Source organism: Urocampus carinirostris, chromosome 9 (genome assembly GCF_059441175.1).
Source record: "Urocampus carinirostris isolate Australia breed hairy pipefish chromosome 9, RoL_Ucar_1.0, whole genome shotgun sequence".
Lineage (NCBI taxonomy): Eukaryota > Metazoa > Chordata > Actinopteri > Syngnathiformes > Syngnathidae > Urocampus > Urocampus carinirostris.
This window is the reverse complement of record NC_142357.1, coordinates 9,487,965-9,502,038: the sequence shown is the minus strand read 5'-3', so window position 1 is coordinate 9,502,038 and position 14,074 is coordinate 9,487,965. Positions and strand designations below refer to the sequence as shown.

Genomic DNA, 14,074 nt, shown 5'->3' with positions numbered 1-14,074 from the left:
ATGTAGCTCACTCAAACTGCTTACAACTTAGACCAATCTTCAAGCGCTACCTAGTAAATAGTTTTTACTATGTATCCTGAGATTCTTTGTAGCTATTTTTTTTTCGCTTTTTAAGCTTTGATTACAGGTTTATCCTTAAATGCGATCTTTAATTTCATTGTAAAGAATCTTCACTATGCTATTATCAAGTTTAATTCTAGTTCTTATAAATACCGTATAAAAGAAGAAAAATATTCAGTATATTCTTAAATTCAACCTTTTGCAGACAACCTAAGACTTCAGTTTTCATTGAACCATTACATAACATGTATTGTTCATGTTTTTGTTTGGAATGAAAAAAAAAACAAAGTGTCTCTTTATGCAACATGTACGATCATATTTGTTTTGGGGATCAGGCCTCACAATGCTCATTTACATACAGGAGGTCTACGTACAATGGTTAGGATAAAATGTGCAATAAAAATGACATACCCTGGGAAGTTACTGTATGTTATCTGATCACATAGTATAAAGGCACATTCACTTTCATTTGTACTTACTAATTACCATTTGTGCTGTATTTTATACGAAGCGATCCTTATTTAAATGTGCTAATAAAGTCCAGTGAAGTGCTGTGCACGCTATAAATAGCTGAACCATAGCAGTTTATTTTGTGTGTGTATCCATTTCAAAAATAATGGTTCTGTTTGCATTCCGCACCTTTTTAGTACAGTATTAATGTATTCATTTGCATTACTAAGGTTATTATTATTATTAATATTTTTGTTTAATCTGTCATATTTACTCCATACTATCGACTATATAAACATAAATCCCCTTGATAATTTTGCTATATTTATTGATCTTTGTTTCTTATTTTACTCTATTTTTCACTTGTGTTTTAGTAAATCAACATATTTAATGAACACATCTGAAACAGCAGATTCATATTTTCATTTGTAGTTTTGTTATTTTCTTTATACTTGGAAAAAGCCAAGTGAGTAGATAATCTGTTCATTATGTCCCTTTTCACTTGTTTTACAGGTTGTTCATACAATCAAATAAGCAGATTATTTCTAGTGAGGATCATGATCTGCCATCTGTCCTATTACATAACATTGTACACTATAAGTATTTGCTTCATGAGTTGACGAGAGAAATCTTTTGAAATATGGAAGTTGTCAATAACTAATTAATAGAAAAATGAGTTCTAAATGTAGTCAAATAAGAAAAATGATACTTATAATTAGCAAAAGTAATCGCCAACGGAACAAGAATATTTTTGGCAGAGCAATCATTAATGTGACATAGCTACTGAAAGAAAATGGTAAATTTCAACATACTTAATTCACATGTCATTGCATAGAACAGAATGAAATAACTGTTGGTTTGTATTGTGCTTCCCTAAGACCCCCCAAAAACTTCCCGAAGACTTGTAAAATTATTTTAAATACATTTGTAATTCCTTTGTTTGATATGTAGTTTGAATGTAAACTCCAAGTGTGAATAACCTGTAAGTTGACCAAAATTCAGCTTGTTGCAAAAACAATCGAGGAGGTTTTTTTCACTAAACAGGAGTGTAGTATTTAAAGCTATTTCCTGTCACCTTACATACTCTTATTAAATCTCTTTCTGTATCAGTAGCGTTGAAAAGCTGATAATTTACAGTGTCATCACATTACAGCAAATATTTGACAATGGCATACAAGCCTTATAAGTCATGGTATTCTAAATGAGCAGGTGCCATATTTTTATATAGCGGTTTCTATACTCCTACTTGGTTTTGCAGTAGGCGACCACGCACACGATGCCAACCACAAACAAGGCCACACAGATTCCCGTGATCGTCAGCACCCGCCTTTGGTAGAGCTCCTCGGCCTCTGTGACAGAAAAACGTACACACGTGCATATGCACACAAATTGTGCGTCACAGAGAGCACAGGCATACAAATCATGCACAACACATTCACACACAGACACACATACACACACACTGCGTGTTATCACATGATGCACTGTTTGTTAAAATACATTGCTGTACTGTACACTTACACATTTTCAATATCAGAATGCATTTGTGTCAGGTAATCATAAAAATGACTGAATTCTAATGAGGGACTAAACTCATTATTGAGCTAGATTAAACTGATGCACTTAATGATAAAACAAAAATGTGGTGTTTCTGTAACACATGTTGCAGACTAATATGGGAGAAAACACACATTGAAAACATGCTTTTATTGACAATAACTGCAAATCAAAATAGCTAATTAAAAATGTTTACACCACAATAATAGCAATAATGACTTCAAAGAAAATTATGTTGTCAAAAAATGTATTAATTTTGATTTTCTCTATATTTTGCAATAATCAATTCATAGATTTTATTTAGGCTAATTTTTAATTTTCTAATCCTAAACTTGTAACTATGTAAAGCGTTTATTTTTAATTAATTTGTATTTTAAACTGATTAAGGTGCTACTATGATAAATAAAAAATTACGTCAGTCAAATAAAGTAGTTTTCCAGCCTTATTATGAGATATACGGGGAACATCTGACTTATGATAGGCATTGGTTCAGAAAAAAACAGTTGTAATCCATTACAATATCGCCATCTGCTGCTGAGACCGTTTTTAGTTACTGTAGTGGTCGAATAATGTGTCGTCTGGCTCCCAAATTTGTCGTATGGGTTGCCTGGCTACTAAACGCTCAGGTGCCAGACATTGAATTTTAAGAATGAGCATCTATGGAAGAAAATAAGCATTGGCTACAGAGAAATAAGCCTCTGCTGGAAAAAAAATAGTGTCTGTTGGAAAAAAAATAGCGTCCGCTGGGAAAAAAGAACATCTGCTGGCAATGGCAATCAGAAAAGGAGCACGTAAGTTTAAAAGGTTGGAAGTTGTATGTTACCTGTAGACTATTGCATGTTATAAGATAGGCAACTTTGCTTTCTTGTATTTCATGATGCTATGAACCATTTCAAATTGCTCTAATGTGGTGTAAAACTGTGGCAACACTAGTGCAACAACAGATTGGAGGGAGAACAAAAAAGGGGAGACAAGGTGAAATAAATGAGATAAGGAGTGCTGTGACGAAATATGAAGGGAATAAGAGCAGGACATGGCCGAGAAGGGAACAGGAGAGTCCCAAAGGTTAGAAACTGGTCCCCAGGAGCTTGAACATGACACCCTGCTCACAATAACCTAACGTAGATTTGTGGATTTGGACTAGTTGGTCATGCCCTAGTTTACATGGGCTTTCAATATCAAATACGGAGAAAAATAAAACACAGTTTTTGTTGCAAAAGATTGTCTATATGTGTTAATATTAACATTTCTCTGGGCTGACTATTTGAATAAACTTTTTACCTTTATGTCCTTAAAGGTGGGGTGCAAAATTTGAAACTGTATTATTCTCTGCTGCCATCTCCTGACTCAAAGTCATGATTGCAGCCTTTGGCAACTTGTTCATGATTACAAGTACACTGTCTTAGGCTGCGTTCCCACTGCAGAGCTTAAAGCTCAGTTTTGTTTTTGTAAACTAAATGTGACTTGTATGCAACTTGATCTTCCTGTGTGAACGCGCCACAACTGCCTCGCATGCGCAAAAGAGGACACGTGACGTCACACACAATGCACTCGTGTTTGAGGAAGTATTCATGGATGTAAACAGCAGAGCGTTCTTCCTGAATTAAATGATTTAAATCTAAAACCTTGCCTTTCCCATTGAATACTGTCTGTGTTGTGGGATTTGAATGTAAATATTGTTAACTACCACTAGAGAATACTATCGCTTTAAGATTGAACTCAAGCGACATGTTGTGAATGCGCGATGCGATGATGGCTGTTCCGTGAGTAACAAAATAAACATGTGTTTATCTTCTAAAAATGTTTGTTATTTATTTCTCCGCTTCCTCCAGCTTTGCTGACGGCATAATAATGACGTCTGCTGCATATGTTGATGACCGTTCGGACAGCAGTTGGATTCCGGAAGATCAGATAAGAATCTATATTAGCCTGAATCTTGTGTGAAAAAAGAGGGTATTTTCCATTCCTGCATTGTGAACCTAGCCTAATATGCCCTCGAGTAAACTCTTTTTATTTCATCTTTGAGAGGGTTATGGTAGGCGTTTGGAATTTATTAGAAGCACGGCTTTTCTTATTTTCCCCACTTTTATGCTCCACTGACAAAAATAAATGTATTTTAAAAAAGACTATGGGGATGAGCATGACGTCACTCTCCAGCACTCGCCACAGCCCTCATTCCTTGAACCTAATATGTTCCGTCCCGAAGAGCCCTGATAAAAGTAAGATAAGAGGAGACAGGCGAATTGGAAAATAAAGCATAAAGGCTCTTTGACTTCAGTTGAGATTTCTTAACACATACTTAATAGAAAAAATATTTAACCTTCAACTTTTTAAGGACACCTCAAATGACACACCCCGCCTTGAAGTTGTGCAAGTGGATACGAGGTTGTGACTGGTCAGTGCATACAGTATTCTAAAACAAAACTGCTATTTGAATGAAGAGCCAAGAAACCTCTAACAAACTTATTTCCCCTTCAGGGCAAGTTCTCATCTCATCTCATTAGCCGTACCGCTTATCCTCAGTAGGGTCGCGGGGGGCTGGAGCCCATCCCAGCAATCATCGGGCAGTGGGCAGGGGACACCCTGAACTGGTTGCCAGCCAATCGCAGGGCACACAGGGACAGACAACTCATTCGCTCATTCACACCTAGGGACAATTTGGACCGGCCAATTCACCTGAAATGCATGTCTTTGGAATGTGGTAGGAAACCGGAGTGCCCGGAGGAAACCCACGCAAGCACGGGGAGAACATACAAACTCCGCACAGAAAGTCTGGAGCTGGATTTGAACCCACAACAGGTTCCCATGACATGAACTGTGCCGCACAAGCGCTAACCACTGCGCCGCCGTGCTGCCTCAGGGCAAGTTATGATTTCTAAATAAAGGGTTAGAGTAGGGAATTGATGACCCAACCTAGACCCTGCATTGTATTCGTGTTTCATAGTGTACTGATACAGAAAGCCTAGGGAACGCAGGGGAAAGAAGAGCCCTGCTGCCCAGCGGAACCAACAGCATTCGTGATTTAGAGCAGGCCTTCACTTTGTCTTATGCCTGACACTGACTCAATAAAGGGCACAATAATCAGGAGAGATAATGTGGTCATGGCTTTTCTTGCTCCTGGCAACTTTCTGATTTTTTTTATATTCAGTCGATTTAGAAAAGGTGGTTCTGGTTTTTGTGCAGTCCATTCTAGGTCTTTTACATTCCCTTATAATTGTCTCTGGCCTTTCCAGCTTTAAGATATTTGTCTCAATTAGCATCGTTCTTCCTGCTTAACCAAGTTAGTCAATAAAGAAGAGTGCATGCAGAGAAGGGGGATGGGGATTGCAAGTCTTAAAATCAGGTTAGTGGGCGGAAGAGAAGGAGGGACAGGTTTGTTGGTTTTAAAAAGAAGGTGACACAATAATGTGTGACTGTGACACGATCTTGGCAAACGCTTAAAGCACAGCAAAATAAATAATAACGTTCCATACCCATAAATTCAATTCTGAGAAGCTCTGCCAGCACAGAAAGTTGTTGTGGTGAAAAAAAGGAAAGAGACAGACAAAGGTCAGTCAAAATGTCCACATTGGAAAAGATCTGCTGGCTATTTTGTTTCTCCCCTTCATACGCTCAACCAGGAAGTTCATTAGTGCTTTGAAATCTGTCAGTCAATCTTACTGGCATATGTGCCGTCCCGAAACAGACAGACAAGTCACATAGCCTCAGCTCTATAAACCCCCAAAATTTCAGATAAAAAAACAGAAACACGCAAAAATTTAAGAGCAAAAAGGATAAGACAAAAAGACATAAAAAAGCAAGCAGGAAAGTCCATGCAGAGACAACAAGCCATTACCCTTAATGCCATATTTAACACAGCCTTTTTATAGAACATTGGCGACAACAAAGCAAAATCAAATAAAAACAGAAGGGGAAAAAGTGGAAAGATGGTGCCGAACAAAATGCTGAGTACACATGATGAGGTACAGACAATGAAGTTGATGCTGTATCTCATTTGACTAATTATTAGAACTTTTAAGCATTTTTGCTACCCTCATATCTGTCGTTGGAACAATACATGAGTTTCTTTTGCTTTGCATGCATTATTAGTACAACAAATAAAACATCAATCAGATAAAATATAAGATGATGTTCTTGTCCTACAGTACAGCATTCAAAATATCGTGTAAGCAGCCACAAGCATTTGCATAAACTTTAAACAGCAGGAAATGTTCTTTCAAAAAGATTGAAGGAACAAAAAGTTGCAAAATAGCAAAACAAAAGTTGGACAAGAAGATTCTTGAGGATGGAATCAAATGTACACTATTCACAAAACATGTGTGCTCCTCACAAAGCAATCACATATTAGCAGTAAATACTGTCAATTAAAAGCAATTAAGAAATACATTTTTGTCAACGTTGTGATAATATAAAAATAAATGAGACAATACTGATGTTTCAGAAAAAATGTGTGTCTTTTGAAATGTATATATCACAGAAAGTAAATAATTAAGAAAAATCAAAATAAAAAACATTAATAATGGAAATCATAAGATTTATTCTTCCAAATCTGAATGAGAAATTCGAAAAGATATGGATTAGGTGAACCATTTCTCCAATGTTCAATATGCTTTAGGCGGTGCGCCTGTAATCTGGCATTTGTCAGGTCGGTAATCCAGCTCCTGCTGAAACACATTTTAGGTAACAGTCTCCAGTTGTCCATTTTATACTCAAATTATCTGCTTAAGAGCTAATAGTATCTATCTATCTATCTATCTATCTATCTATCTATCTATCTATCTATCTATCTATCTATCTATCTATCTATCTATCTATCTATCTATCTATCTATCTATCTATCTATCTATCTATCTATCTATCTATCTATCTATCTATCTATCTATCTATCTATCTATCTATCTATCTATCTATCTATCTATCTATCTATCTATCTATCTATCTATCTATCTAATACTAAGAAATGTATATAGTTATTTTAATAATGAGTAATTAACTCAAAATATATGCGATTTTTTTGTGTATTAGAAAAGGAAAGGACTTGGGTACGCAAATTTACCTTTTTGATAATAGTGCTTGATGGCTTTGGACAGTAAAGGTAAAAAAATATGATATTGTTTTAGCTTATTAGCTGGAGGTGATCAAAATGTAATTTTTGGTACATTCCGATGAATTTCCCTTATAGCCAAACACTAATGGCATTTGAACAGTGCAAGGTATACACACAATAACGTGACAACCAGCAATCCACCCCCTGGACAATATGTCTAGTGGTCTTCAAGCAAACTAGAGGTTTTTGTTTGCCTTTTTAACTTTAGAAGAAACAAAAAAAAAATCACAGCATCATTCCTGCAATGGCTAATGAGACACAAACTAAGCTCCAATTATTCTTTTGTGAAAGTAAAAAATCATTATGCATTATCGTTTTCTTTTCTTTTTTTCAAGAATAAAGAGGATACAAGGCTTTGTTACATTTACTAGATTCCTGGATTTCATTTAAAAGTTGATATTGAGACGATTGGAAAACGTTGACCGTAAAGTGCAGCAATTTTATAAGATTGGACAAGAGCATGTAAAAATCAAATTAGATAGATAGATAGATAGATACTTTATTCATCCCCGAAGGGAAATTTACATTTCCAGCAGCATCCCTAAATTGTTTCTCTAAGTAGATAACAGTAGCTTAAACATTTACCTAAATAGTATCTGATCTTAACATACACATCCTGTAGCAGTCTTCATATTAAATGTAACGGAAAATCTGTTGGTACTTGACACAGTGCCAGGCTAGCTTTAGAGGTCAAGACAGTTTCCACCTTCCCACCTGGAGAATGCATGTTCTCAATTTTCTATGACTACTGCTTTCATTGATTGCATATTACATTACACTTTAGCTTCATGCAAATACATTATGACATCACACAACAGATGACCCATTGATGCAGCAGCTGTAAACAACCGCCCCTGTAGCCAGCTTTATCCTCATTTGACCTCCATTCATGATACATGGCACATCATCACAGAGGGGAAAACCCTCATTAGTATCAATAGATGAGATTTACTTGTCTCATTACCTTATTTGGCTCTTTAAAGTGCTTTTTTTAAAGCCCGGTCACACAGCCTTTCACGGGCGTATCGAGGCTGAATCACGGCCAGAAATGTCTGCCCGTGAAGCAGACGCTGTTGGACGCTTTGAGATCGCGATACAGACGAGATACAGCAGTGCTTTACACGCGGTAAGAAATTCACACGCGGTTGGCCGCGCGAAAAAGTTTTGCGCTGCTCAAAACTTTAGACCACGGGTAACCGCGGGCAGCACACGTGGTACACACGAGGTAAAGACGCGGTACGAACGAGCTAGGACGTGCTACGGCCGCGGCCAAGACGTGGTTACACGCGGGTAGGACGCAAAATTTTAGCGGGTAATCGCGGGTGGAGCACGGTCATAGCACGTTTGTTCTGCGCCTGTATCGCGGTGTTATCACGTGCATTAGCGTGTGTACCGCGTGTAAGCACGGTCAAACGCGATGCAGCCGCGGTTACCCGCGATAAGGACGCGGAACAGTCGCCGGCGTCTGTTTCGCTGTCATACCACGGGTAAACAGCGGGTTTAGCCAATTTGGCACATTTTCCACCGCGTCTGCTTCACGGGCAGAAACTTCTGGCCGTGATTCAGCTGTGATACGCCCGTGAAAGGCTGTGTGACCATGCCTTTAGGTTTGATTGCCTTTTTTTGCAAGGGTGTCTGCACGAGTGATGTGTCGCTCGCGAACTTAAGGGCTCTATGAGGCGGCTCTTTGGCGTGAGCGACGGGAGCCGGCCCCCCGCCAGTAAAAAAACGAACTCCCCTCGAGACGCTTTCTTTTTCACTTATGAATTTTGTCAATATACATTTTAAGGAAGAATTCTGTGTTGTTGGCTGCAATTGTGTGGAGTACAATAGTCCCTCGCTATAATGTGGTTTACTTTTCGTGGTCTCGCTGCTCTACGGAATTTTATCCGGCATTATGTTCTGCCTTCTTGGCTTACCGGTACCAACACTTTTATTAAAAAAAAAATAAAGTGTTTAAAAGCACAATACACAGTACTTTTATTTGTTGAACCAATGCTTTGGCCTGGAAAAATGATTTGTTCTCTGGTTTCAATGTATAATACAGTATTTAATTGTAAAATAGTGTTACTAATTATAAAGGTTTACACTTCTTGGTTTTCGCCAATCAGGGTTCTTTTGGCGTGTGACCCCTGCGATAAATGGTGGTTCACGGTATATTAAAAGTTACAGTTGTTTTACAATTTATTTCTGCAAATGTTGTCATTTGTATTTCCCATGCTTTTTAGGGATTCAGTGTTTCGGTATTAGCTTTTTTTACCCAACAAATTAAAAGTTTATACTTTTATTTCATAATTTATTTGTTGTTGTACTGAAAAGTAAATATTTGTATTTTGTATTAAGAATTACCTTGTGTTTTCCATAGATTCTGTGCTGCTTGACCTAAGGGTTGTTTAGTAAAAAATGGGGAAAAAAAAGTGCACCGTAGAATGAATAAATAAATGTTGATATAATTTCTTAGTATAACAGATTTTTATAATTCTGATAATTGTGCACATAATGTTACATAATAATTGGTTACATATCGATCAACAACAAAAAAAATCTGGAGAGCAGTTTGAGAGTCAAAAGAGACTGTTCTCTGAAAAGAGCCAGATGTCCCATCACTTATCTGCGCAATTGTGGCTGTCAGGTATTAAAAATAACATCAGACAGAAATCATACGTTTCACCTTTAATTCACACTTATGCTCCAATTGCACAGATAAAAACAGTAATACTGTCTTGTCAAACGGCTGTGTTCATCTTGGAAAAAGACTTAAAGCCTCAGATTTTAGATGTACCATTTGCTTGAACAGAAAGAGCCACCTTTTCAATGATATCCACAAATTCTGTACTAACACCCATATAGATATGTCTTATATGTCTTCCCGATAAATCTTCTCTGATGCTAATGTGGCTTATGTGGCCAAAGACGCTAATGCTATATACATCCCATGTTAATTATATTACAATATCATTAAAACAAGAGAAGATAAATCATTAAAACTTCAGCTTTATCCGCTAATATTAGGAACAATAGCAGCTTGTGCCTGTCAATGCACAATCTGTGATAGCAAAACAATCTCTAAAACGCATGCTCGGAAACTCAGCCATCTTGTATCACTAACTGCAACAACAGCATTACGAGCCTAAAACACTTTTTTTAAATACATAAAAATGCTAAATTAAGTTTGGGATTGCAACAGAAAAAACAACAACGGAAGGATTGCATTATTTTGTAGGCGTTTGTGAACTTGATCTAGTGTTGCGGTCCTCATCAGCGATTCAAGATGGCCAAGCTTTTGAAAATGTGTGTCATAGATCATGCCGGGGTTAGAGATCAGACCTAGAAAAGCATTAATTGGTAGTGCTGACCTAGCATTTTAGTGGGGTTTTTTATACATACAATTTTGTTATAATTACCAAAGGATGGCAAGAGTTTTTCATATAAATAAAAGAAATACCCCAGATTATGCTGTTATTGTAAAGCATATACAAATTTGAAAATTACTTTCCTTTTTTATAGTTATAATCATGCACATTTTCCTAAAGTAGTTGCAATCAATTATTGAGCTGGGCCGTATTTGAAGTTATTTTGCTAAGTTATCACAAGACTGTTGATGCGAAACAAAAGAAAAATGTCTCAGTTAATCTAATGTTAAGTCTGGTCTAACATTGATTTGGCAAGGCAAACAATATTTTCTTAATAACATCGATTCATTGCTAACCTGCTTATTGGGGGCGTTAGGCGTTCAGTGTCTTACCCAAGGACACTTCGACATGTTACACGGAGGAGCCAGGATTTGAACTGCAATCTCTTGATCCCAAGACGAGCGCTCTACCTCCTGAGCCACTGCCTCCCCATTGATCATTTGTATTCTTAAGTCCATTTCTGCCTAATTATATCTGGCACTTAACAAAACAAGACAGAAATTGAAAAGGGCAGTGTGTATTTCCAACACCCCCAAGTGGTAAAAAACTTAATTTATCAGGAATACCCGATACATTTATATAATAAAAAAAAAATACATCAACTATCACAAAAACATACAGGTCAGAATTCATTTTACATAGCATGAGGCTCAACTAAAGTGAACCGACGTAATTGTTTGCCATTTTGCTGATTCGGGTACCCAAAACCCTCATAAAGGCCGGGCAAAACAATGTGACGTTAAATGGTGCCTTTTGGTCATGTTGAGTAGTTTGTATTCCTTTTTGTACTTGTTAGCCCATCCAGTGGTCAAAAAACACACACGACCCCTTTAAATTATTTCACATTATTGTTTATTTTTCTATACAGTCTTATTTTTGGGATGATATGTTGCATTTATCAAAAATAAAATAAAACATTTTATTGGCCCAAAAAAATAACGTATACATGTAAGGATGATCTATGCACAGCAATAAATAAAATATAACATTTTAAACTGAAAAAAATCTTATGTTGGTCATTTTTTTCCATATTTTGGAAAAATTATTGTCTCATTTGATAGGATTTGTGTCTTGTACCATACACAAGGATCCCTCGTAGTTTTGAATCAATTGGTTGGCAGCACCAAAGGGTCATCGGTCTTTTCCATAAAGTTTAACAATAAATATATATATTTTTTTCTAAATCAAATGTAAACAATTGAAACATTCTGAGATAATGTCTTAAAATAGACAAGTGGAAGTGTCAACCAGAGGAGTTCGGTAGTGGCAGTGACGTGCTGTCAGGGAGATACAAATGGGGATTTAAAATGTAAAATATTTTAAATGGTGAAATACTTTTTGTGTTAAATTTCTTTCTCAATAATCATTACAATTTTCTGACATTGTTTTTTTTTTCTAAATAGCGGAATTTTCAAATTTTACAGAGTAACGTAAATGTATAAGTATTTTAGCAGCTGATAACTCAATTCTTTTTTTCTTTAAGATTGAACAATTTGAATCCAGTGATGGCAGCCAGACTTGACTTTGAAGACAGGAGTTGTATTCTGTTTTTGTCCTGAAAGTATCAAAACGCTAATAATTCCTGGTGTATTAAAAACCACGGTCACCCATAACATGGATTCTCATGCCCCTAGTAGGTGCAATCGGGTCTTTTAACCAAACATTTTAACTTGAATGTGGCCTCATCACTCCACATAATCTTTGTGGATAAGTTTGAATCTTTGTTGCATCGTTTCAAGTGCTGCTCGAAATGTTGTACTTGGACTTTGTAGAAAGGTTTCTGGTAATCTATTGTCTTGTAGATGTATGTGGTCTTCCGGAACGCTTCTGAAGGAGGTAGTGAACCGTTGCATTATCCTCAAATGTATCTTTAATCCGAGTGATGGTAAATCGAGTGGGTGGTTCTTTGTTAACCCCCCAGAACTGTGCAGCTCTACTGCGTTTTCATATATCCAGTTTTCAGTTTTTGTCGGTGGACCCAAAAGGGGGGAAGCAGGAACTGAGGCAGGGATACTCAAAAACAGGGATGGCATTGAACAACAAAAAGAGTTGAAGTGACAAACAAAAAAGGGTTCACAAAACAATAAAATATCCTAACAAAACCAAACCTGAAATTGAGATCCAAAGAACAAATTAACAACCAAACAAGTGGGCAGAAGCAACTAACAAAATGTCCAAACCAGGAACAAAAAACAATAAACAGAGGTAGCAATGACAGTGAAAATGAAATGAAACAAAGTAAAAAACAAAAACATGTGGGTGCAAACAAGTGACAAAATGTCAAAATCAGAAATGGGACACAAAGACCAAAGCTGATGTTGCAATGACAGTGGAAATAAAAAAATGACCCTAATCCAAAAGTATTTTCGATTGAATTTCCTTTTTCTAAAGTCGAGTCTGAGTGCCATCTCTCGTTTGACTGAGTTCAGTCAGGAAAGAAACAATACATACTTTAATTAACAGCTGATAAAATCTATATTCATTTTTTGGAACACTGTGTATTTGGAATATTACTGATATGTGATATTAGTGCTGATGCAGGGTGAGGCACGCAATTCTCTTTCTTCATGGCAGAGGGCTATAGTGAGACAAAGGATTCTAATTTGGCGCACACATCATCCCCAAACAATGGCATTAGTGCTAGTATTAGCTGGTTAACAGAAAGTCAATCCATCCAGTCATTATGTTTTCCTTGCATGGACTTTTTTCATAATGGAGATTTAGCCCTATCCATTAATATTTTTGTTTAAAATGAGCACCACAAAGTCTTCATTTATAAGATAAGCTAAGATAAGATTTGTTATTTTATGCTACAGTTTTTATATTGCTGTCTTGCTCTCCCAATCAAATGATAAATGGGATGTTGGTTCATTTATTTGTAAATCCAATTGTGCCTCACCAGACACAAAACTTTCCGCACGTCGCTGGCTAACAGAGTGGGCACACAACATGCAGACACACGTTTACTGTATTTACAGTATTTGCAACCCCTAAAATGTGTCATGCGGCATCTCAGTGGGAGGAGACGGACAAAAGCAAATGGACATACTGTAGAAACCGGCCATGACGGAGTTTTCACAGCGGTCCCCCGTATAGTCATTCGGACACCTGATGGGGGGGAAAACAGGGTACGTAGGGGCAAGAAAAGGGTTGGGGGTTAAACATGACGAGAGGAGCACGGGGGGCATACCGGGAATATTTTAGGAGTAAAACACCAACACAGACACGAGGAAAAGAGGAAGAGATAGGGGGGAGGAAGGAGACACAAGAAAGCACAGATAATGTTGAATTAGAAACAACACAATCCAACAAGTACAGATAAAAGGATGCCCTGCATAATGTTACATCAACATTTCACGCCAATGATACAGTAAAGGCATCATCGTAGTCATGATCATCATGGGATGTCTAGTTTGGAACGGTGGCAAACGACCAACCCTTACATTTACATATAAACACATTCGTGAACATGTCATGTGCATACTCA

General features: G+C 37.0%; 1 protein-coding gene across 3 annotated transcripts in view; it reads right to left on the bottom strand.

Annotated features, from left to right (window-relative positions):
- The window catches only part of nrg2b (neuregulin 2b), an 85,169-nt gene that overhangs the window by 14,603 nt on the left and 56,492 nt on the right, over nt 1-14,074 (bottom strand). For 2 of the 3 annotated variants that reach the window (XM_088344479.1, XM_088344477.1), the window contains 3 exons: nt 13,637-13,695; nt 5,541-5,564; nt 1,757-1,859 (listed from right to left, as the gene is read on the bottom strand). In XM_088344479.1, coding sequence (XP_088200605.1) covers nt 1,757-1,859; nt 5,541-5,564; nt 13,637-13,695 — 186 coding nt within the window. The remainder of the gene's footprint in view (nt 1-1,756; nt 1,860-5,540; nt 5,565-13,636; nt 13,696-14,074) is intronic. The other variant, XM_088344478.1, reaches the window with a different exon arrangement.